At 46.3% G+C, this 25781-nt stretch overlaps 1 protein-coding gene across 3 annotated transcripts; it reads right to left on the reverse strand.

Moving 5' to 3' along the window:
* Positions 1-2808: 2808 nt before the first annotated feature.
* LOC127647533 (phosphoribosyl pyrophosphate synthase-associated protein 2) lies at positions 2809-24703 on the reverse strand. Of its 3 annotated transcripts, XM_052131809.1 has the most exons (11): positions 24612-24703; positions 23944-24104; positions 17390-17442; positions 16546-16612; positions 13656-13828; positions 13399-13514; positions 5899-5954; positions 5449-5600; positions 5258-5328; positions 5022-5168; positions 2809-4905 (listed from the first exon to the last, which is right to left on the reverse strand). In XM_052131809.1, the coding sequence occupies exons 2-11, from the start codon at positions 24024-24026 to the stop codon at positions 4747-4749; spliced, it is 1077 nt and encodes a 358-aa protein (XP_051987769.1). In that variant the 5' UTR covers positions 24027-24104; positions 24612-24703; the 3' UTR covers positions 2809-4746. The 3 variants fall into 3 exon arrangements, with proteins under 3 accessions (XP_051987769.1, XP_051987771.1, XP_051987770.1); XM_052131811.1 differs by lacking the exons at positions 23944-24104; positions 24612-24703 and adding an exon at positions 14102-14254 and having other exon boundaries at positions 17390-17441; XM_052131810.1 differs by lacking the exons at positions 17390-17442; positions 24612-24703 and having other exon boundaries at positions 23944-24073.
* Between the last annotated feature and the right edge of the window lie 1078 nt (positions 24704-25781).

The following is a 25781-nucleotide window of genomic DNA, read 5'->3' on the forward strand; positions in this document are numbered from 1 at the left end:
ACAACTACATTGTCGACTGAAAAACTATTAAAACTACATTTCGTGACACAATAACAGTAGTATTTTGAAATTTCTAATTATATAATGGCCAAATACAACCAGAAACAAATGTTCACTCTTGCTTGTGAAAGGTAATCCCTCGAGACCTGTTTTCAATTGTGTGGCGATTTGTACAGCCCCAAGCAGCACACAAAACACATTTTTCTCAATTCCCAGTATGAAAGTTATGGGAAAGTTGCCCTCCGCTATGTGGCGGCACCTTTGACGTACGCTCCAGTGGGCAATTGGGCGTCTATGTATTTATTATGTCTATGATAAAAACGAGCCAGACAATACTCTTTTTCCCGCACATTTTTACTGTGGAAGAAATGGCAAAAACATGAAGTGCTGCATGCATATATGTGAGGGAAATGGACCCACCATTCCCTTCACAGACATAAGTTGGGAGAAATTTATTAAATCGGTGTTTCTGTGGAAAGACCTTGAATGCAGAGAAAGTCTTACAGCAGAAGAGGCAGTACAGGCATACAAGTTACAAAACCAGGAACCTACAAACCAGTTAGTCAAACCAGCTAACATTGGCTACCACAGGGAGTGCTACAGCCATTTCACAAATATCACGAAGATAGAACGAGCACAAAGAAGAAGAGAGAAGGCAGTATTAGTTGAAGAAACTGCAAATGAAGGTCCAGCAGGCAAGCTATCAGGCTGCAGTACACAGGAGGAGTCTTGAGTGCATGCCAGACATTCCTCTTCCTGTAAATCATGGCTGGAAGATGGTAGGAGATTTCTACGGAGTGGACTGGATGACACTTCCACCAGCTCCAGAGGCCATACTGGAACTTGTGCACTGCTCATGTAAAAAAACAAATTGTGTTAAGGGTAGATGCACATGTAAACTGCATGAGCTGCCATGTACAAACCTCTGTCAGTGTGTAAACTGTGACAATAAGTCACTTGAAGATGACTAGGGCACATGTGGTTTTGTAAATACACATGTGGGGAGGGGTGTGTTGGCTACTCCTGCAAAGTAAATCTGAACGATGTTTATGTACATTATAACTGCTCTGTTTGATAGCCTATGTTCTTTGACAGTATAATCTTATTTCTATTACATGCCGTTCTTCTTGAGCTCTTAGCTCTCCGGTTATAATATTGGCTGCTTGCTGACCCTTTAAATGTTATGTCAGATGTAACTGATAATTAAATATATGTCTTAACCATCAAGAGGTTCATGTTTACCTTGAGTTTTTGGCGAACGTTTGCAAAACAGTCGGAGGTAATTATCCGCGGACATACAGTGGAGCTGTAGCCTATGTGAGTTGGACGAAGTGTTACCGTTAGAATTAAGTATTTAAACTTTACACCAAATCAAATATGTAATCGCATGATGCTAGCTACTGCTAGTTAGCCAGCTGAAACTACCCTACTTAAAACGACACTAACGAGACGCTTACATACGTTTGAACAACACAGTGTACAAAACAAACATTTTTTTATAGATATCATATTCTAATTAAATTAATACTTACAATCACAAAAACAATGTCCTTGGCGATAGTCACTGTGGTGGTGCTGCTGCTGCTGCCGCCGCAGATGCTGCTCGTGTCTGACAGCTGAATCATCCGTGTAACAGCTGTTCTAAATAAGCTACATCTGATTGGTTAACAATAATCCTATGTCAGTATCTTGCCACGCTATTGGCTCGACTGATATAGTAGGCAACCGCGTTTGCCTGCATATTTACGGTCGTGCATTATGATTTCGGGGGAAAATGTGCAATAAATGGGAGTGGCAACACTTTTCATATCGTTGAGAATAAAACAACCATCCCAACTTTACAAATTCAGGTTCTCCCTCCATGGGGATCATCCATTTCGAAAAGTAAAGCAGATACGGGCCCTCGGCCCACCGTCTACTGCAGAAAGGTAAGGTCAGCCATTAGACAGTGTCAAAGAGGAAATCTGAGGAAGACTCTCCTAAAAAGGCTTTTCTGAAAATGAATAAACTGTTTGCAATTAATAGTAGAGGATTCTGATCTCCAAAAGACCACGAGAACCACTGTGAGAACCATTTCGAGAAAAGAAACAAAACTGAGCCTACAGAACTTAAGACAAACAACAATGGAATGCGTATAGATAAGCTACATCATGATCTTTACAGTATTTTTAGAAAGGACACATGTCACCCAACTGCTGGTTGAGGTGAAACAAGAAGGGGGACATATTTTGCCAAATCATGTAAAAAAAAGAACCTGCCAAAGGCTAAACCCAAGCAGGAGTTTCTGGTTAGGAAGGTAAGTATTCAGCACACCAGGCAGAAAGTGATTCTTTAGTAGTTAATGACCTGGGCATGCGCCGACGATGCGCACAGATGATGACCGTGTGCGCCAGTTCAGAAAAGCTGGCCGGTGTGCGGTCCTACCGCGCGGACCGGATTATGACGAAATTTACATCACGCATACTGCGATCATCAACGCGGACGCGCCAAGTACATTTTGGCCTTAAACCCTCCAAAAATTGGCCTCATTCTCTTTCATTGTCCCCATTCACTTCCATTGTAAGTGCTTCACTGTGACCTCGATTTTAGATCATTAAATTATCAAAACTGCTAAATACTGTTAGAAGCTATGCAAGATGTTACAACAAAGTTGTTTCCCCATCATAGACTTCAGAGTCAATTCAGTTCACCAGGTTTAGTGCAAATCATTTGGAAAGAGTTTGAAGGATTGAGTGCCCTCTATTGACTGACTTTATTTGTGAAGTCTGAAGTGTTTGATCAATCAAATGGAGATGGATGTGAAAAGTCAGAGAGAAGTGTAACTCCAGAAACATGTGTCTGAACTCTATATTGAAATGGAATTGCATGGTACAACAAAGTCCAAACTGGAAACTCATGTCCTGAACAAGTTTTCAATCTATAAAACCCATCAGAACCGATGAATCAGATGTATTTAAATTAAATACTACATTAAAATATTCAAAAACACTTTAAATAGTTTATTCTTCATCATTAATTGCTTAAATAAATACAAAAACCTGAATTCTTTGTCATTTAACAAAAACCCTGCATTTCACCTAAAATGAGAAGTCAAGCTCTCAGGCAAGATATTTAGAAATTCTGGCTGCCAAGGCCAAACATTTATGAGGCAATGATGGTCCCATATTCCCATTATTGGAAAATAAATTAATAAACAAGTGCTCATGTTGAAGCATTAGCAGAGCAATATAGCAGGGGAAAAACATTCAATCAAGTGCATTACAATGCTTTAGCTTCTATATTTTAAGCAATAATTTAAGTTTATGAATGTACTTGGTATATACAAAATAATTATTGAATCTAACATCAGCACTGCCCAGTGTTCAACACAGAGATACATCTAGTGGCACAATAATTACACAAGTGATGAGGCACTGACACTGATATGACACAGCATAGAGCTTTCATACAGTTGAAGTCAGAAGTTTACATACATCTTAGCCAAATACATTTAAACTCAGTTTTTCACAATTCCTGACATTTAATAATAGAAAACATTCCCTGTCTTAGGTCAGTTAGGAGCAATAATTTATTTAAGAAAGTGAAATGTCAGAATAACAGTGGAGAGAATAATTTTTTCAGCTTTTATTTTTCCATCATATTCAAAGTTGGTCAGAAGTTTACATACACTTTGTTAATATTTGGTAGCATTTAATTTAAATAATTTAAATGTTACTGTGGATATAGATACTTGCCTATCTGTTTCCTCCAGTATCTTCACAAGGTCCTTTGCTGTTGTTCTGGGATTGATTTGCACTTTTCGACCCAAACTACGTTCATCTCTAAGAGACAGAAGCCTGAGCGGTATGATGGCTGTGTGGTCCCATGGTGTTTATACTTGCGTACTATTGTTTGTACAGATGAACGTGGTACCTTCAGGCCTTTGGAAATTGCTCCCAAGGATTAACTGGTCTTGTGGAGATTCAAAAAATGTTTTTCTGAGGTTTTGACTTTCTTTTGATTTTTCCATGATGTCAAGCATAGGCACTGTGTTTGAAGGTAGGCCTTAAAATACATCCACATGTACACCTCCAATTCAGTACACCTCCTATCAGAAGCTAATTGCCTAAAGGCTTGACATAATTTTCTGGAATTATCCAATCTGCTTAAAGGCACAGTTAACTTAGTGTATGTAAACTTCTGACCCACTGGAATTGTGATATAATCAATACAAAGTAAAATGATCTGTCTGTAAACAACTGTTGGAAAAAATTAGTAGATGTCCTAAACAACTTGCCAAAACAATAGTTTGCAAATATTAAATCGGTGTTTAAATGACTTCAAACTAAGTGTATATAAACTTCTGACTTGTACATGTAAATCGTTACATTCTGTAATTGTTGGCCACATAGTGGAGATCACAATCCTTCAATAGAAACATTAAGAGCTACATCAAAAGCTGATCTACAGTTAAAAAAATGGATTAAAGACAGAATTTTTACATCCATTAATCTAGATTTTTAATCTAGTAAAGTCTAAACTTTTTTTTTTTTTTTCTTCTTTTTTAAAGATCAAGTGTGGAGTAATTCTGCAATTAGATCATCCTTCCATAAAGCTTTCTTGGACACATGTGACAATGCTAAACTTCTTGTTTGGTGGCCCTTTGAGGTATTATTTAAAATGCTTCACATACAAAACCAGTTATGCTTTGAGCAAAAATTAATTAACGAGACATGCACATGGAAAGACTGGCTATATATGGCTCTGTTAATCGTCCATATCTATATTACGGAATAGGTAGGACATGGATTCTCCATTGTGGATGCGCCGAATGGCTTCCGACAATATCATGCTGATGTCCACCGTCTTAATCTTAGGACACTGTAGTTTCTGGATCTCATGTGGAATTGTGTTGGTGACAACTACCTGTACACAAAGACAACATTCAAAATGTAAATAAGACAACACTTTTACATTGTTCTGCAAATCCGCAGACACAGCCATAATCTTTAACATGAAATTAAAATGGAAAAAATAATGACCTCGTCTATGGCAGACTCTTCTATTAGCCGAGGTGCATCAGAGGACAGGATTCCATGAGTGGCCATGACGAAGATCTTGTAGGCACCTCTTTCTTTCAGAGTTTCGGCAGCTGCCAGAAAACTATCAACATCATCAATGATGTCATCCTAAAAAATAATAATAATTGATTAGAAGAGTGATGACTTGGAGATTCCACCCTGGATAGAGGAAAGCATTCACATCATCTTGAACTCACCACTATGATGGCAATTCGTCCACCCACATCTCCAACCACTGTTATCGGGGGTTTTTCTTTGGGAATCAGCACTGTGCAAGAAAAAAGACCACTTAATGCAAAGTCTTATCTCAGATAATGGGAAGAAAAATAATCTAAATGATCTAATGAGTGAATGATCTAATGATGAGTTTTTGTGAACAGATCATCACAAGGTATCTCTAGGCTCGGATGGATAGCTCCAATGTTCTTGACAGTGGGTGGGGGGGAGTGACGTCCATCCACCAGATCCGATTCAGCGTCCTGGGCTTCACCATGGATCACAGCAATGCCCAGTCGCAACCTTTCAGCAAATGACTGGGCCCTGTGAAAGGACACTTTTGGTGTCTGGCTGTACTGAACTGCAGTAACACAAACCAAAGGGACACACAAATCCCAAAACAAAACACTAGAGAACTAATACAAACGTTAAAGATCCACACACCACATGACAATCATGTGACAAAGGCAATGCATCTGTATGCATTTAAAGTCTGAGCAATGTGCCTAAATCATTACTCAAAACTGTTAGTAGCTTCTTAGGTGTGTGAATCTTCTACATCTTTCATGTTAGTCTAGTGAACTGTATGACGTGAAACCAAACAAGTGAGATATGACTTTACCTTTTGGCTGATGCTGGAGATTTGGCCACAATTACAGCATTTCTGTAATCAGGAATCTGAATGCAGAAGAAAGGAAAAAACACATGAAGACACTAAAAGTAGAGGCACACACAAGCATACATAAAGTTTATGACATTATGAATAAAAAACGACTGGATAATCTTCAATGAAGGAATTTATTCAGCATTACATGTCTTGGGGGAGAAATGCCAGAGTCACGAAAATGTTCTGGCTTTTTATGTTTAAACAACATAATGAAGAGAGAAACGTCTAGGTTACGTATGTAACCTCCGTTCCCCGATGGAGGGAACGAGACGTTGTGTCAGAGAAGCGGCACTAGGGGTCTCTCTTGAGCGCCGATATTCACCTCTGAACTATGAAAAAAGGCCAATGAGAGTTGGCAACCAGTATTTGCATGTCCCGCCCCCGGACATACGGGTATTTAAGCGGCGCAAATACGGGTGTTCATTCAGGATTTTTCTGAGGAGCCGGAAATGGTCCGGCCACAACAGGGGCTCGGCTCAGCGACGTGGCAGGGGAGACACAACGTCTCGTTCCCTCCATCGGGGAACGGAGGTTACATACGTAACCTAGACGTTCCCCTTCTGTCGCTCTCTCCACGTTGTGTCAGAGAAGCGACACTAGGGGTCCACTTAAAAAGAGCCATGCGCTGAGCCGTGTACGTGATCTGCTGATACAGGAGCGAGCAGGTATTCCTACGTGCAGAACGACCAACTGTATCAGGCTGCATGTACCCTTCCCCAATGCCCCATTTAAGCCATCAGGATTCCTTATCGTTACCCTGGAGGGGGGAACAAGGTGACGGCCGCCAACATGGGAACGGGCCAGCCTGGCTGGGCCTCTTTTCTCTCTATGTTTCTCGCATAGAGCAACTACGGCCGGGGCCCTTACACGCATTGAGGGAAGGGGGTCTTAGCCCTTATTAGGGCGGAGAAGACCCTGCGGAGGCCACACCTACCCGGGAGGGGAGGCAAATTTTGAGTGGCAAATACATCGCTTGGCCTATACTTAGGTCTTAGGCGGAAAAGTAGTGCGGTGGTAGATCCAGCCTCGCAGAGGGGGGAAGCATACAGCACGGCAACCGAGGCAGCTGTAACTGCCTAAGGGAAACACGGAGTCAACTCGTGATGGGACAGAACCGTGGTTTTACACACAGGGGGAGTCCGAACAGGAGGCCTTACCTGTGGGGCACCTATACCAGTACAGGGTAGCTTGCGGTACCCGCAGTGGTTTGGGTCGGCGAGTTCCTCCGCAGAACTGTGACCCACGGGGGCTAGGGAGGAGTCAACCAGTGTCCCAAACCTGGGATCTCCTGGGAATGAAGGCGCACTGTTTCCCCTGGTTAGGGGGAAGGGCGCTGGGTGCAAGCGATTCACCCGGTCAGATCGTGGACGTGCCTCCGAGTTCTACGGGCTCGGTACCTGAGAGAACACGGGACGATACTGACTCAACTCAGAGATTGTAGAATCTCGCAAAAGTGTTAGGTGTTGCCCAGCCCGCTGCTCTACAAATGTCTGCTAGGGCAGTGCCCCTAGCCAGTGCCCACGAGGACGCAACACTCCTGGTGGAGTGGGCTCGGACCCGCAAAGGGGGGGCACGGCCTGGGTGTGATAAGCCAGGGAAATGGCGTCGACAACCCAGTGGGCAAGTCTCTGCTTGGAGACAGCATTCCCCTTCTGCTGTCCCCCAAAGCAGACGAAGAGCTGCTCAGAGCGTCTGGTGCTCTGTGTGCGGTTCAGGAAAATACGTAAGGCACGTACTGGACACAGCAGTGAAAGGGCTGGGTCTGCCTCCTCCCGGGGCAGCGCTTGCAGGTTCACCACCTGATCCCTGAAGGGTGTGGTAGGAACCTTGGGCACGTAGCCCGGTCGCGGTCTTAGGATCACGAAAGTGTCCGCCGGACCGAACTCCAGGCAAGCGTCGCTAACAGAGAACGCATGCAGGTCCCCGACCCTCTTGATGGAAGCGAGCGCGATCAGCAGGGCGGTCTTGAGAGAGAGGGCCCTGAGTCTAACTGAGTCAAGCGGCTCGAAGGGGGGTCTCCGGAGTGCCATAAGGACGACCGAGAGATCCCAGGAGGGAATCCTCCGGGCACCTTTTAGGAACCTGACGATTAAGTCGTCTTACCAAGAGACTTGCCGTCTACAGTGTCGTGGTGGGCCGTGATAGCGGCAACATACACCTTGAGGGTGGAGGGGGACAGCCTCCTCTCCAGCCTCTCCTGAAGAAACACGAGCACTGACCTAACTGCGCACTTCTGCGGGTCTTCGGCTCGGGAAGAACACCAGTCCGCGAACAGACGCCACTTCAGGGCGTAAAGATGCCTGGTCGAAGGGGCTCTGGCTTGGTTAATAGTGTCTATGACGGCCGAAGGTAGGCCGGCTAGATCCTCTGCATCCCGTCCAGGGACCAGACGTGGAGATTCCAGAGGTCTGGATGCGGATGCCAGAGCGTGCCCCATCCCTGAGAAAGAAGGTCCTTCCTCAGGGGAATTCGCCAGGGAGGGGCTGTCATGAGGAGCGTGAGATCCGAAAACCACGTCCGGTAGGGCCAGTAGGGGGCCACCAGAGTGAATTGCTCCTTGTCCTCCCTGACCTTGCATAGCACCTGTGCAAGAAGGCTCACTGGGGAAAAGCGTACTTGCGCAGCCCCGCGGGCCAGCTGTGTGCCAGAGCATCTGTCCCAAGGGGAGCCTCTATGAGGGCATACCAGAGCGGACAGTGGGAGGTTTCCTGGGAGGCAAACAGGTCTACCTGGGCCTTGCCGAACCTGTCCCAAATCAGCTGGACCGATTGGGGGTGGAGCCTCCACTCTCCGCCGGGCAAGTTTTGTCTTGACAGTGCGTCGGCTATCACATTGAGGTTGCCGGGGATGTGAGTGGTGCGCAGTGACTCCAGTCGCTGCTGACTCCAAAGGAGGAGACGACGGGCAAGCTGTGACATGTGGAGGGAGCGTACTCCGCCTTGGCGGTTTATGTAGGCCACCACCATGGTGCTGTCTGTCCTGACTAGGACGTGCTTGCCACGAATCAACGGAAGAAATTTCTTCAGGGCAAGAAAAACGGCCAGCAGCTCTAGGCAGTTGATGTGCCAACGCAGCGGGCCTCGGTTCCACCGGCCTGCGGCTGCGCGCCTGTTGTACACGGCGCCCCAACCCAATTTGGAGGCGTCGGTTTGAAGGTTTGGCGGCAGGCAGGGGTAACTTCCACGCCATGCGTGCCGTGGCGCCATGCTCGTCTCGGGACTCGAGTCTGGAGCCAATGCTGAAGTGGTCTCATATGCATCAACCCCAGTGGCGCGGCTGCCGCGGAGGATGCCATATGCCCCAGGAGCCGTTGGAAACGTTTCAAAGGGACCACGGTGCCTGTTTCGAAAGAAGCGAGGCATTCCAGCACTGACTGAGCACGCTCGTTGGAGAGACATGCTGTCATTGAGACTGAGTCTAACTCCAAACCAAGAAGAGAGATGCTCTGGACCGGGGTGAGCTTACTCTTTTCCCAGTTGACCTGAAACCCTTAAAGGCCGAGGTGCTCGTGCACCTGGTCTCTGTGTGCGCATAGTAATTCCTGCGAGGAGGAAAAAACGAGCCAATCATCGAGGTAATTGTGTATGCGTATGCCCGCTCCTCGTAGCGGGGCAAGAGCCGCCTCTGCGACCTTCGTGAAGACGCGAGGGGACAGAGACAGGCCGAAGGGGAGGGCCTTGTACTGATACGCCTGGCCGTCGAACGCGAACCGTAGAAAGGGTCGATGTCGAGGGCGAATTGAGAAGTGGAAGTACGCGTCCTTCAGGTCTACCGCTGCGAACCAATCTAGATGCCGGACGCCAGATAAAATTTGTTTCTGGGTAAGCATTTTGAACGGGAGTTTGGACAAGGTCCGATTGAAAACTCGCAGGTCCAAGATCGGTCGTATGCCACCGCCTTTCTTGGGTACAATGAAGTAAGGGCTGTAGAAACCCTTCTTCGTTTCGGTCGGAGGGAGAGGCTCTATCGCGTCCTTGATTAGAAGGGAGGCGATTTCCTCGCGCAGGGAGTGGGCATGTTCGCCGTGCACTGCGGAGGAACGAACGCCCACGAAGGGGGGTGGAGACCTGGCAAACTGAATTGCGTAACCGAGTCGGATGGTCCGGTGCAGCCACCGTGACGAGCTGGGCAGTGAAAGCCATGCCTCTAAGCTCCGTGCTAGGGGCACAAAGGGGACGAGTATTTTGGACGTACCCGGCGGGGCTTCGCAGCGGTGCGGAACAGGTAACGCGGCGTCGGGAGGCGCTGTGGCGTCCCGAGGCTCTGGTGCTGAGAATAAACTCAAAGCACTTACCTTGTTCCGCGCACCCGGCAGGGGGCGGGTTCGTGACTGAGGAGGAGGTCTGATGCTGGCGTCCTCTGGACTCGTCTGAACCAGCCGGCCGGGGAACATTCGTGGGGCTGAGGGCGGGAGCACCGCATCCTGGGCGCCGAGACTGTTGAGGCCTGAAAGCACAGTGCCGTGAGAACGGCATTTGCGGGCCATGTGACCCAGAGGTAAAGGAAATAGCTCTGTTATTGAGAATTTGGGTACCGCAGCCCCCGTCAGGGGGTGCGGCAAATGAAAAAACAAAAGATTCTCCTTCTGGCCCTCCACCAGGGGACGGAGTGGTCTTACCACCTTCGGAGCTAACTTCTTGTCCTCTGGGTCCGCTGTCTCAGGGACGCTTGGGAGCCTTCCGGGTCCTCGAAGGGGTCCGTGAGGCAGGGGCGTACGCTTCCTGCGGTTTGCTCGACGCCGGGGCTGAGAGCTGGGCCCAGGTTGGGGCGGAGCAGAAGGTCTTCTGGCCGCGGGAGGACGCTCTCGGCAAGCAGGTGGAGCCTGGGCCGTGGCGGCAAGCTTGCGGCGCGGCATGATGTGCGAAATGGCCTCCGTCTGCTTCTTCACCAGGGAGAACTGCTGGGCAAAGTCCTCAACGGTGTCGCCGAAGAGGCCGAACTGGGAGACAGGGGCGTTGAGGAAGCGAGTCTTGTCAGCTTCACGCATCTCAACCAAGTCCAGCCATTGCTGACATTCCTGGACCACCAGAGTGGCCATCGCCTGCCCGATTGCCTGCGCTGTGACCTTCGTCGCTCTCAGGGCGAGGTCGGTCGCTGAGCGCAGTTCCCGCAGCGTGTCGGGATCAGGGCCACCCCCGTGCATGTTGCGAAGTGCCTTGGCTTGGTGGACCTGCAGGAGAGCCATTGCATGCAGGGCAGAAGCGGCGCGTCCGGTAGCACTGTAGGCCTTCGCGGTGAGCGAGGATGTTGCTCTACAGGACCGAGAAGGGAGTACAGGGCGGCCCCGCCAGGTGGTAGTGCTTCCGGGACATAAGTGGAGCGCAACAGCTCTATCCACCTGGGGGATCTCCGTGTACCCGTGGCGCGCTCCGCCGTCGAGGGTGGCGAGGGCGGATGAGCAGGTGGCGGTGCAACGAGTGGAGAGGGGTGCTCTCCACGAAGACGTCAGCTCATCATGCACCTCCGGGAAGAAAGGAACCGGGGGGGGGCGAGGCTGTGAGCGGTGCCCAACGCCCAAGAACCAATCGTCCAGCCGTGATGGCTGTGGGGAGGATGGAGGGTTCCAATCCAGACCCATGCTGTTGGCTGCCCGGGAAAGCATATCGGACATCTGTGCGTCGGCCTCCTCCTGGGCGTGCAAGCCCGAAGGCGGCAGCCCAGAGGAGCCCTCAGCATCAGAGCCCACGCCCTCCGATGTCGCGGCGAACTCATCTGCTTCCATCGCAAGAGGGTAGGCAGACTGGCTGTGAGGCGAGTCGCCGCCACCTCGAGCGGGGACGGGAGTCAACGAGCGTGCCGGGGCGCGGGTGGTCCGAGGGGGCGTACCCAGCGGAGCTGCACCCGCTGCCATCCCCGAATCGCCTCCATTGCCAGCCGCATCATCCTCAATCCCGTGGGAAGAAGGAGCGACGCGGGGGGGCGGCTGGAGTGGCCTGCTTACGGTTGTAAGCAAGCCGCGACCGCAACGTTGTCATGGTCATGTTCTCGCAATGAGAACATGAACCATCCACAAACGCAGCCTCAGTGTGATCGCTGCCCAGACACACGAGACAACGCCTGTGGCCGTCGGAAGGGGAGAGTACTCTACCGCATCCAGGAACAACACAGGGGCGGAAAGTCATCTTTATAAAGACGCGTCCTTAAAAGGACGTTCAACGCCGCTGTGTTTTTGCTGTTTTAGTGGAAATTACTCTTTTAAATAAAATCACTCTTTTATGAATGAAAGAACTCGTGAGAGATCTTTCTTATCTGCAACTGTCGATGCGCTCAGGGGCAGGAAGTGCACAGCCGTGCAAACAGGAGAAAGCCGCTGTTGTGTGCCGTAGAATCCAACAGCATGCAGCAGAGGATAGCAGGAACTCGGTGTGTAAAACGCAGCAGTCTGCAAACACGACCATCGGCTCCGAAGAAATTTTCTGAATGAACTCCCGTATTTGCGCCGCTTTAATACCCGTATGTCCGGGGGCGGGACATGCAAATACTGGTTGCCAACTCTCATTGGCCTTTTTTCATAGTTCAGAGGTGAATATCGGCGCTCAAGAGAGACCCCTAGTGTCGCTTCTCTGACACAACGTGGAGAGAGCGACAGAAGGGGAACATAGCTTATTAAAGGGATAGTTCACCCAAAAATGAAAATTCTAATCGGTTTTGAGTGAGAACAGACCACTATTCACTATTTACATTTATGCATTTGGCAGACGCTTTTATCCAAAGCGACTTACAGAGCCCTTAATACAGGGACAATCACCCTGGAGCAACCTGGAGTTAAGTGCCTTGCTCAAGGACACAATGGTGGTGGCTGTGGGGTTCGAACCAGTGTCCTACTGATTACCAGATTACCAGTTATGTGCTTAGACCACCACCACCACCACCACCACTATAAATCTTGGCGTCAACAGTCTCCCAGGGGACCAGGATTTTAAGCTAAATTACACTTCCTAACGCCATCTAGCGCTCTGCGCATGTGGCAAACACTAGGAAGTGTAATCGTTCTTGAAATCATGATCGTACAATTTGGTCTGTTGTAACTCAAAATTGATTAGATTGCTTCAGAAGACATAGATTAAACCACTGGAGTCATATGGATTACTTTTATGCTGCCTTCGTGGTTTTTGGGGCTTCAAAGTTCTGGTCACCATTCACTTGCATCGTGAGGACCTACAGAGCTGAAAAATTCTTCTAAAAATCATAATTTGTGTTCTGCAGAAGAGAGAAAGTCATACACATCTGGGATGGCATGAGGGTGAGTAAATGATGAGATAATTTTCATATTTAGGTGAACTATCCTTTTAACATCAGGTGACATCATATGCATAAAGTGAAACATGGACTGCTCCTTTGCTTAACCTGAGGGTTTTATCAATTAATACGGCAAGAACAACTATCCAGAGGACTTCAATGCTTCAGTGCAATGAATGCAAATGAGCTCTACAAAAGCATTACGCAAGGACCTACTTCTTCTTGGATGTATTGTAGTAAAAACGGTGAAGCCCGAAGATTGTCCACTGGAAGGTTAAAGAAACCCTGGATTTCCTTTTGATGCAAATCCATTGTAATGAGATGAGTCAGACCTACTCAAAGCCAAAGTGGACAAAATGCAAATGAGCTGGACCATAACTGCTCAATTTCCCTATGAACCAAATTAAGGAAGGAAGATTTCAAAATAAATGTTGACTTGCTCTTAAACAGAATTCAATGACAGACTTTCTCACCAGCTTTACACATCATGGAGGCAAGCAGCTTAGACACAATGGAGCCTCTTTTCCTCATTTTGCACTGTTTGCTGTAGGGAAAATAGGGAATGACTCCGATGATGTTCCGTGCGCAGGAGGTCCTGCAGGCATATACCATGACGAGCAGCTCCATGATGGCGGTATTAACATCCCTGTAGAAAAAAGCCTCTTAAAGGTTGTGATTTAAGAAATCAAATTAGCATACACAGGGATTTGTTTTTATATCTGTATTAGTGTCAGACTGAGGGCTTCTGATTTGCATTTTGCTAATATTTAAACAAAACTCCCTGGCTGCTGGTCTGAAATCAGTGTTGAAGGCTGGAATATATTATAATGCATTCCATATATATTTATGCATTTTATAAACAATGGTAAAAGAACATTGCAATTTGAAATGTTGCAATGGAAATAAAACTTTTACATACACTAAAGATGCTTCTGTTCATTTTTTCCCCATAAAAATGCAAATGAACTTTTTCAGAGCTTTTGCTCTGCCGTTCATCCAAGGTCTTTAGCCACTGCCTCAACCCGGGTAGCCTCGCTCTACCCATCTTCAATCAGTGAAGCCTGGAGCACACCTGTTACCAATGCAAATTGAAAGAAAAGCAATGAAAAAAGTCAGTCAATGCATTGGGAGTGTGTGCGCTCTGGGGTCTAACTCACGGTGAGTGAAGCTGGAGAGGGTGGCTCATCTCGGCTTGAATGACATGCAAGAGCTGGATGGTAAATGGTCTGCACTTATATAGCACCTTTTTAAACTTGGCGGTATTCAAAGCACTTTACACTGCGTCTCATTTACCCATTCACACACACATTCACACACCAGGTGCTAGCCTGCCATTGGGAGCAACTTGGGGTTCAGTGTCTTGCCCAAGGACACTTAGGCATGTGGAGTCGCGTGGGCCGGGAATCGAACCACCAACCCTGCGATTAGTGAACAACCCGCACTACCATTGATTAAAAAATGCAGTCGTGAGTGTGTGTTCTCCAAACCCTCACGCTCCTTGCTACCCTGAGGAGGGTGGATCAGATCGTGGGTCCAAAAGCAGAGTTCTTTGTCGACAGCGTGGCAGTAACATGCTATAACTGCTCACCATGCGTTAAAGCGCAAAACCTACACAAACACAGTCCACGGTTTTCCACTCCAAACCTTCATGAATCAGCATCAGGGATATATATATATATACAACCATAATATCATTGTTTTCATCTTTTCATTAGCTACACGACCCATCAGCCAAAAATGATCAAGGTTTTTAACTGGCCGGCTTTATCCAGAGACAAATATGGATGACGCAAATCTTTACGTTATCTAGTTTAGTGCTATCCAGTTTCGTTTTCCATGTTTTGATTTTCACTCTTGACACATTTTATAAAATATTATTGTAACTTTGTGATAGTCAAATTCTGTTTAAAATATAAAATCTTGAGACCCAGATCTTTCAAATGATATACTGGATCTCAATATTTCTTTGCAATTTCACAGCTTAAACAAATTAAATGTAAATAAATACACAAGTGGATAATTTTTGACCCACCTGTCATTAAGAGGTTAATGGCAACTGTTCCTATATCAATAGCCGAACTAATAGAATTGCCTATATAGAGTCACCAAACAAGTTTGCGACTCATAAATAAACCTAAATGAACACATTGAAAGCCAGATGTTCTTTATCGACATATCAAAATGACTGTGAATGCGCAATAACAGAAGACGTTACTTTAAATTGACAGCAACAACTGTGCGAAAGGGAAGCGTCTGCCCTGTATTTTAGCGACTTGCACCCAAACATGTTGCAAATTTAGAGTAATTGACATGAAACAGACACCTTCAGTGTGAGTTAGAGATGCATCCAGCTGCAGACTTCAAAACACCAGTAAAGACATTCATGATGCAGATGGAGAGAGACTCAAACAAGGACTAACACTACATTTGTGTAAAGCCTTTTCTATAAAAAACAAAAAAACATGATTAACATGTACAAAAACAGTGGCCCTAAAAGGCCAAATGTATTTTTAGTGATACTATTTTAGCCGTTAGTCAAATACAATAAACAGATGAGCCCAATTATAAACAGAGCATGCTTTTCGTTGAGATTTAAAAAAGGAAAAGGCATATTCACTACAGGGAAGAAATCCCTTAACAGAAAAAATAGCCTACTTGCGCCATTGATTCATACTTTTGGGAAAGGTAGTGTTTTTATTAGAATTAAACATGGAAATAATTTTTTTCCTTTCTCCCTAGTCGTAGCTTTTACCATTAGGCCTATTTGTTGGGGCTGTTCGCAACGAGTATTTGCATCTGTCGGTGGTGTTTTTCAATGTAATTATGTTCTAGTTGGACCTCTTTGACAGCTGACAGCTTGTCAGTTAAAAAAAATAATTTAAAAACGTGCATCTTGTGTTGTTTTAGCTCAAGGGCGGAATTATCGGAATGAATGAATGTATGATTCCCATAAAAGAGTGACATCTCCCATGAAAAGACAATGAGCTGCGTTACCTGCTAATGGCAAACATGGCAAAAAATTGCAAAAACCCCCCTAAGAGATCACGGCTCAAGCCTGAAAAGGTGGACATGCTCTTTCTTGACAAAACATTTGCATGACCACTGTATATATTTATTGTTTGGCATGTAAGTTTTGTTCGTTGAACAACCTTAATCTGATGGCACTTTTTTCAGTTTCATTTAAATTAAAAGTTTGAAATAAATCTGCTTTGCATTATTGTGTAGGCCATTGAGCAACGAAAATTACAGCAAAGCACCACTGAGTGCCCAACTAACAGTATTACCGGTTTTGAACGTGGATATGCACTAGTATGAAAATTATGATATTGTGATGTTTGTGTTTGTAGTTAAAGAGCTCCTTACTTGGACACAGTCTGGATGATGAAGACATCTTTGCCACGCACAGACTCTTCGATTTGGACACGTGTTTCTGTGAGGAAAGAGATTTTATTTTAATGTTCAATTAGATCCACCAAGCAGTGTTTTTATCGTTAAGGAAAATTTTTATTAAATGAAAACATTTTTGTTAACTGAAATCAAAAACAACTAGCATTATTGGAAAAACTTAATTTAATCTAAAAGAGAGAGCAATAACTCTCAATCTAAAAATGAATTAATTTAACAGTTTTAAACATATTTGCTTTGGGAGCACTAAAATACTAAAACTAAATATAGAGAAAAACTAACAAATCAAAGTGAAAACTAAACTTTCAAGACAAAAAATAAAATAAAATTGAAAATAAAATGAATTAAATATTTTAATGTATACTAACAATGCCTCACATTGGTCTGTGGTAAATATGAAACCTTACAAAAATACAGTGTTCTGGCAAACTTGAGTCAAATTTGCTCCAAATTACCTTAAAAGTTAGCTAAATAGTTTTTGCAATAATCCAACAGACTGGCTGAACTACAAGATGTAGAATGACTTGATTGGGCAGGGAAAGCTGTGATAATCTCATCACAATGTGTATATGTGGGAAAGCAAGCATATCGCCATTTCTATATATACGCAAGCTTGACCCAAAACAAAGATTGTCGGTTTAATTAGTCAACAGTAGCTCAGATTTCAGCTGTGTTTTGTCTACACTCTCCAGCATGGTATGCAAAGAATGAACATTCACTCTTCAGTTCACAGCAGCAGCCATGGCTTGTATAAATTTAAAGACTATAGATTCCAAAAGTTCCAAAGAAAAGAGGCTTTCACCTCTGTTCGCTTCCTGATAGACCCGAACCTTCCCAAGCTCCACACCCAACCGCCTGTGAAAGACCAGAAGTTCAAGGGAATAAGATAACAGCTAAAATCAGTCAAAACACCACTTATGAGTATTTTGATATTCAAGGTAGAGCTGACCACAAAGACTCATCTTGTTAAAAAGTCATTAATTCATCTGTGGCATTTTTATGCACAAATGTCAAATTGAGATCCCATGAAAACATAACATTTTTACCCCAAAATAAAAAATGCATTTTGCATGAAGAAAATTAAGCATATTTGAAGGACCCTTTTTTACATTTCCATGTCAGTTAAGCACATTTTTTACATTACTATAGAGTATCCAGACTTTTTATTTTTGCAATGCAGTAATTGCTTCAGTATAAATTACGGGCAGTACAACAAATACTAACATAATGTGAAAATAGTTAACCATTTAAATCATATATCATTATTTATTAGATGTAAACCAATATATTTGAATTACCAATTAATCAGTGACAATATTTGCTCTTTGGAACTACTGGATTTTTTATCCTCACTTCATTGCATATTCATTATTTTTTGATTAGATAATCAAGTGTTTTAAATTGAAGTGAGGGCAGGCAAAGACAAAAAGTGACTATATAAAAACGTCTCCCGTCAGCACATACATTGTTTCTCCAGATTAATATCTTTGTGAGTAATAAACTATATTGTTCATTAAACCTCATCTGGTGAAATATATAGGATATAAAAAACTGAATTAGGTACTAACTATATAGAGCACTGTAATGGAGCCCAGTCTACGCAACTTCAAAATAAGAGTCATTTGTGTGTTTCAGGCTTGTTTATAGTTAAAAGTCTCATGTTATGCACCAAAACTTCTTATATTGACTTGTCCTCGCCAGCACCTGGATTGAGGCAAGTCACTATGCCATCATGAGGACCTAGAGCGCATTGGGTATTCCAAATTGGTGGGGGAAAAAAAAATCAATCAATAAATAAAACAAATAAAATGGAACTGGGATTTCATTTACTTTGTACTCTTGTAGCCTCTATGTCTGCACCCGTCACAGAAAGGAAAGATCTTTTTTAAGCATCATATAAATCTATTTTAAAATCTATCAGACGTTTAATCGGTTCCCTATCGAGAGGTCTCTCCTATTGCGTAAGTAGCTTACGCTATGGGAAAACTCAGTTTCTCGAGAAATATTGAAGTCTTTATGTAAAACGCATTGCAGCTGCACAGCTGACAGCAATGAGCGAGGCAGCTCGGTCATTGGCTGTGCTGCAGCAACTTGCTCGAACCAATGACGGGGCGACTCTGAACGCGCGACCAATGGGTCGCTTCACGCTCGCACGCTCAGAGCCCGCCAAGATGGGCGTGGCTTAGGGCTATATATTAGGCGCCCCGTCATGAGTTCTTTAGATTTAATCTCCTTCAGCAAAGACCTTCTCTTCGCTGGATCCTCCGGATTGTTGGAGTCTTTCGCCCGCCGTCGAAAAGCCTACAGCAGGACCGCTAAGAGGACGCCGGCGCCTTCAGCCGCCTTCGAAGTCTTCTGCTACGCCATCCGGCACGCATCGCTATATCCTTTTACTGCAAGCGCTCGCCTCTGCGACGTTTTTTGATTGAGTAAAAGAGTAATTTTTCAAGGCGTTGTTGCAAATGCCTTCAGCCTGCGCCTCGTGCAGAGGCCCTCTTCCTGACGGGGATCGTCACATCATTTGCACTCGCTGCCTGGGACCTGACCACGCAGAAGCTGCTCTCACTCGAGGCGGATGCCCCGAATGTAACTCCCTGGGCCTCACCGAGCTGCGCGCGCTTTGCCGCCTTCGCCGCGAACCAGCCTGCTACCATCGTGTTGCCGTCCCCTCTGTTCAAGCCGCGCAAGAAAAAGCGCCGCTCACGGAGGCCGCCAGAGCACGCGGACTTCAGTGACGTCACGCCGGGCTTCACCACTACCCGAGAACTCCCCGCCGCCAGTCCATTTCAACGCAGGCGGACCAGCACCCCTCCAACAGAGCGGTGGGTCTCGTCTCGTTCGGCACGTCAGGGGACGACGGTGAAAAGGATGACAGCCTTTCCATTTCAACGCAGGCGGACCAGCATCCCTCCTACAGAGCGGTGGGTCTCGTCTTGTTCGGCGCGTCAGGGGACGACGGTGAAAAGGATGACAGCCTTTCCATTGACGCTGCATCCGCTGACTGACCGGGCTCGGCCTTCGACCCCGCGCCGTCGACATTAGCGGACACGAGCACGGGCACCAGCATGGACTCAGAGATCATCTGCATCCTGTCTAAAACGGTAAGAGAGTTCACTGAACGTGAAGCTCGGAAGGATTCACAGGCTATGCGTCACTTCCTGCCCAAGCGCTCCAGCTCGTCACAGAGCCGCCAGAGACCACCTCAGCAGCAGCAGCGAGCCAGGGCGGCGCCTCCCGTCTCCAAAACGTGTAAAACATTACCCAGTCCCCTTACAGGCGGCTGGAAATGTCTGTACAGCAGTCAATGGGCCAGTCACAGAACTCGCTCACCTGCAATCAAACGCCGTTTTAACGGCAACACACAGAAATCACATTTTCTGCCTGTGTCACTACGGGGGTCACGTGTCCACACTAAAGTGCGCATTCCCAAATATCAATACTGTCCAAACAGTGCCAAATACTTCCACAGCTCGAGCTGGATGCCCCATAAATGTAGATCGTGAGCCTATTGTCATGTATGCGCCACTACACCCAAGCACTGTTCCCACAGTTATACACACTTCCCCAGTAAAAGCGGGAAATACTATAAAGGTAGCGAGCATGCCTGCTGTGATGCATGCACCCCTACACACAAACACTGTATGCATGGCCAAAAACCCCGCCGCGAGCGGGAGGCTTTATGAAAGTGGCGCGCGTGCCTACTACAGTATATGCACCCCCACCCATAAGCACTGGCCTCCGCCCCATCCTAGATCTCAGACATCTGAACAAAGCTTTAATGATTCGCTCGTTCAGAATGTTAACAACCAAACATATCCTCGCGCAAGTTCACCCCAGGGATTGGTTTCTATCAGTGGATTTGAAAGACGCTTACTTTCACATTCCGATAGCGCCTCATCACAGGCCTTTTCTGAGATTCGCTTTCGAGGGACAGTCATACCAGTACACAGTACTACCATTTGGCCTATCATTGGCCCCCCGTACATTCACGAAATGTATGGACGCGGCACTTTCCCCCCTGAGACAGCGGGGAGTGCGAATACTGAATTACCTCGACGATTGGCTAATCATAGCACAATCAGAGGGTCAGTTAACGACACACAGATCTTGGATTATCAGCCATCTAGAATGCCTGGGTCTGAGAATCAATTTTGCAAAGAGCGTGCTATCCCCCAGCCAGAATATCTCTTTTCTGGGAATAGTGCTAGACTCTCTATTCGATGCCTTGCAACGTCATTCAGAACGGGCGCGCGCGCCCCGTCAAACGATTTCAAAGAATGCTCGGTCTCATGGCCTCTGCCTCGGCATCAGCTGTACTCCAGCTAGGATTGTTGCACATGCGTCCTCTCCAGCGCTGGCTCAAGAGCCGTGTCCCCACTCACGCGTGGCGCTCGGGCCACTTTTTGATCAGAGCGAATCACGGCTGTATAAAAGCCCTGACGCCCTGGAAAGCTGTCAACTGGTATCAAACCGGCGTGAGTCTGGGCGTGAATACGCTGAGAAAAATGATCACGACAGATGCCTCCAAAATAGGATGGGGGGCCCTTTACGAGGGCAGGCCTGTCTCCAGCTTTTGGTCAAACCCGGAAAAGCGCCTACATATAAACTGTCTGGAAATGAAAGCGGTCGCCTTGGCTCTCAGAGCCCTGCTTCCGTACCTGAAAAACGAACACGTCCTGGTCCGAACGGACAACATGACGGTAGTTTCGTATATAAATCGCCAGGGTGGACTCAGGTCGAGCTCCCTGCACTCTATGGCCAGGGAGCTCATCTTATGGTCACAGCACCACCTGCGCTCGCTGAGAGCAGCGCATGTGCCAGGCCCTGAACCAGGGAGCGGACATGCTGTCCAGAGACAAGGTTCTCCCAGGAGAATGGTCTCTCCACCCCTGACGGTTCAGTGGTTATGGCAAACCTTTGGCGAGGCAGAGGTCGACCTCTTCACCTCCAGGGAAAATGCGCACTGCCCCTTTTCTTCTCAAAGAGCACGGACGCTTCGCCCAAGTCTGGCCGAGCCGCCCCTTGTATGCTTTCCCCCGATCGCGATGCTACCTCAGGTCATCAGTCGGATCAGGGAAGTGAAATGTGCAGTGCTCCTGGTAGCCCCACTCTGGAAAAACCAGATGTGGTTTCCAGAACTGATGCAGATGATGCAATCTGCCCCATGGCCGATTCCGTTGAGGCTAGAACTCCTCAGGCAGGCCAACGGGATGATTCTTCATCCCCGCCCCGATCTGTGGGCCCTCCATGCATGGCCCCTCAACGGGTTCCCGAGAACCTCCCCAGTGGAGTTTTGAGAACCATCACTGAGGCGCGAGCGCCCTCTACGAGGCGCTTATATGCCCAAAAGTGGAAAGTGTTCAGTGACTGGTGTGATACCAAGAGCTTGAACCCCAAATTGTGCGAGATACCAAGTGTACTCGCCTTTTTTGCAAGAGCTGCTGGAGGCGGGCCGCACACCCTCCACGCTCAAAGTCTATGTGGCTGCCATAGCGGCGTCACACAATCCTGATAAAGGACGTTCATTAGGGAAAAACGACCTAATCATTCGTTTCCTAAGAGGCGCTAGGAGGATGAACCCTCCTCGCCCCCCCTCGGTGCCGATCTGGGACCTGGCCACGGTCCTGGACGCACTCAAGAGTGCCCCGTTCGAACCTCTACCGAACCGTGCACCTTAAACAGCTCTCGCTCAAAACTGCACTCTTGCTGACGCTCGCCTCAGTCAAGAGAGTGGGCGACCTGCACGCGCTGTCATCAAGCGCTGCTTGCTTGGAATTTGGACCTAACGACTGCAGAGTTGTCCTTAGGCCAAAGCACGGGTATATTCCTAAAGTGCTCTCCACACCCTTCAGAGTACAGGTGATATCTCTGGCAGCGCTATCGTCCCCAGCAGACGAAAGTGACGCTAATTTACTCTGCCCGGTCAGGGCGCTCAGAGTATATTTGGAACGTTCTGCCCTGTTCAGACAGACGGAACAATTATTCGTATATGCTTTGGCGGCCGCACTAAAGGTCTCGCAGTTTCAAAGCAAAGAATATCGCGCTGGATAGTGGATGCTATAGCGCTGGCTTATGAAGCCAAGGGCCTTCAATGCCCCTTAGGCGTCAGAGCTCACTCTACGAGGAGCATGGCCTCCTCGTGGGCGTGGTCCAGTGGGATACCCATTGAAGATATTTGTGCGGCGGCCGGCTGGGCCTCACCTTCAACATTTATCAGGTTTTATAACCTACAGGTCCCCTCATTGCATTCCAACATTCTATCAGCCTGACTAATAGAATGGACTGGAGTATGTATATGCTGAGCATTATCTCCTCCCTTATAGGTCCGTCTCTGACTGACTTAAAGGATTTTTTATGCATATCAGTACATAAAAAACTCAGTACATAAGATATGTACTATGAGCGCCCCACCATGGACCACCTTGGAAGGCGCTCTATACTATCCCATTATGTAGCTCGCCGTTGGCCGGCTCGTGGAATAATCACTTTGCTTTAAGGCTCAGGCATCTGCCTCTGGCTTTATAGAGCGAAGTCAGCATGCACGGCGTTTTGCATGGTGTTCCCATAGCGTAAGCTACTTACGCAATAGGAGAGACCTCTCGATAGGGAACGACTCGGTTACTAACGTAACCTCGGTTCCCTGAGAGGAGGGAACGAGTATTGCGTAAGCTGCCGTGCTAGTGCTTGGTCAGTTCGCTTCAGTTGATTGAACCTAAAGAACTCTCATGACGGGGCGCCTAATATATAGCCCTAAGCCACGGCCATCTTGGCGGGCTCTGAGCGTGCGAGCGCGAAGCACGCGCCCATTGGTCGCGCGTTCAGAGTCGCCCCGTCATTGGGTCGAGCAAGTTGCTGCAGCACAGCCAATAACCGAGCTGCCTCGCTCATTGCTGTCTGCTGTGCAGCTGCAATGCGTTTTACATAAAGACTTCAATATTTCTCGAGAAACGGAGTTTTCCCATAGCGTAAGCTACTTACGCAATACTCGTTCCCTCCTCTCAGGGAACCGAGGTTACGTTAGTAACCGAGTCGTTATCAGCCTTTTCCACCACCTTAGTCATCATATCGGCAAAATCCACTATCGTCAACCTCTATTGTTTATTACACAGAGAATAAGCTTTTATAGTAATATAGTAATGATAATTTGTGGGAAACAAGAGTAATTGGCATATTTGTCTGTATGCTAAATATAATTTAATTTTGATTTGGTGCAAAATATGACCCAAACATTTTGTTGATGGGCTCCGTGAGATTAACCCAGACATACTGGAGGGCACCTTCTTTTCAAATGTCACCTATTTAAAAAAAAAAAAAAATCTAAAAATTATTTGTTCCCTTACTATACAGGCAACTTACTCTGAGATCCTCTTTGCCAGCTCTTTACTGGAGGGGTTGGAGTTGGCCGTGAAGATGACCAGGCCTCCTTTGTCTGCGTTCATGTCCTGTGATTTAACGGTGTCTACCTCTAGGGACACAGGCAGTGGCTCCCTGGGCTCCCAGGCACAGCTGAGCCCTTCCTATGAACAATACCACAATGTTAGTTTAACACCAGACACTTCCTGCAAGAACAAAGGAAAGATTAGAAAGAAGAGTCAAACCAGGATTGATGAGAACTTTGCTGATGTGCACATAAACATGTATGAGTAGTTACTATCAGTTAATTACAGTATAAAATGACTTTTGTGTAACAGCAGTGATCTTGACTAGTGAACTTAACCAGTGTCATTTTTAGTGATACCAATTCATTGATTGATATCAGTTACTCATTTGATATCCACTGCACAATTAGCACTCACGACAACAGAATGAAGTCAAATGTTATTCGTGACCCAAACAAATAATGAAAGCACCCTAATGAATTTACCAAGATAACCTTATTCTGTTAATAATGCTGCTAAGTTAGGTAAACCTCAAACGCCGTTAATAAGAATAGATAGGATAAGTACAACTACACTTATATCATCTTTATAGAACATATTTTTCATTATTTTGATTTAGTGAACTAAAACATAAGCAAACCTCACCAGTTTCGATATTACTCAGTCCCTCTGATGATTTCCTGTATCTATCTGAACATGTGAAGTCTGCTACACTGAAGATGTCCAAGATGGTGGACAGACACACAGCGTTTCAAAATAAAAGCCCTCGTCACACTCTCATAATCGATTTATCATCTCATGTACTGGTTCATTTTAGTCGTTTTCATATTCCACCATAAGTGTATAGAGTCACTCACAAAGATTTCGATTTTATAATCGCAGTTTAGGATTTATATCCTTATGATAGGTGTGGGTGAGCAACAGATCAATATTTAAGTTCTTTTTTGTTTTTAGTGATTGGCATTCTTCATGCATATCGCCCCTTACTGGGCAGGGAGAATTTATGGTTAAAAACTGACTTACCGGTACTAGAAATGTATCAGACCTTCCATATATTGTACAGCAATGGACACTTCCAGTGTAGACAGACTCATTGATTATAATGGGGTTCTATTACTTCTGACGCGACACTCGTTTCTGGTGTAGACTGGGTGTTACAAATTCACATATCAGATTATCAAAAATCTGGAAAAATCCCATAGACTTGCATTAAAGGAATGTACAAACAGGCCAATGGAATGCTCGTTAATTCAAACGCCAACTGTCCAAAAATTAAAATGTAAACAAACCCACAAAAGGTCTGGGATCTGCTTTAAGTTGCTTGCTTTCTTTCTATTTACACTGATCAGCAACAACATTAAAACGACTTGCCTAATATCATGTAGGTCCCCCTCATGCCGCCAAATCAGCTCTGACCCGTCAAGTCATGGGCTCCATAAGACCTGTGAAGCAGCAGATCCTTTAAGTCATGTAAGTTACGAGGTGGGGCCTCCATGGATTGGACTTGCTGTTCCAGCACATCCCACAAATGCTCAATCGGAGATTTGGGGAATTTGGAGGCCAAGTCAACACCTTGAACTCTTTATCATGCTGCTCAAACCATTCCTGAACAATTTCGTCAGTGTGGCAGGTTGCACTATCCTGCTGAAAGAGGCCACTGCCATCAGGGAATACTGTTGCCATGAAGGGGTGTACATGGCAAAGAGGCACCAGTCTGCTTTGCATTTTATGGCATAAGTACGGATCAGGAGGTGGTCTGAGTACGGTTCATTTTTGGGTCCTTTTAGGAGGGTCTGAGACCACTTGGGTAATACC

This window comes from Xyrauchen texanus, chromosome 8 (genome assembly GCF_025860055.1).
Source record: "Xyrauchen texanus isolate HMW12.3.18 chromosome 8, RBS_HiC_50CHRs, whole genome shotgun sequence".
Classification (NCBI taxonomy): domain Eukaryota; kingdom Metazoa; phylum Chordata; class Actinopteri; order Cypriniformes; family Catostomidae; genus Xyrauchen; species Xyrauchen texanus.

Excerpts from the sequence above, each read along its gene's own strand:
- LOC127647533 (XM_052131809.1), bottom strand. The coding sequence starts at position 24,026 with ATGAACGCAGACAAAGGAGGCCTGGTCATCTTCACGGCCAACTCCAAC. Across the intron at positions 13,829-16,545 it reads ATCATCCAGACTGTGTCCAA|GGATGTTAATACCGCCATCA; the intron begins GTAAGGAGCTCT and ends TTTTTTCTACAG. Across the intron at positions 5,955-13,398 it reads TACAATACATCCAAGAAGAA|ATTCCTGATTACAGAAATGC; the intron begins GTAGGTCCTTGC and ends TTCTGCATTCAG.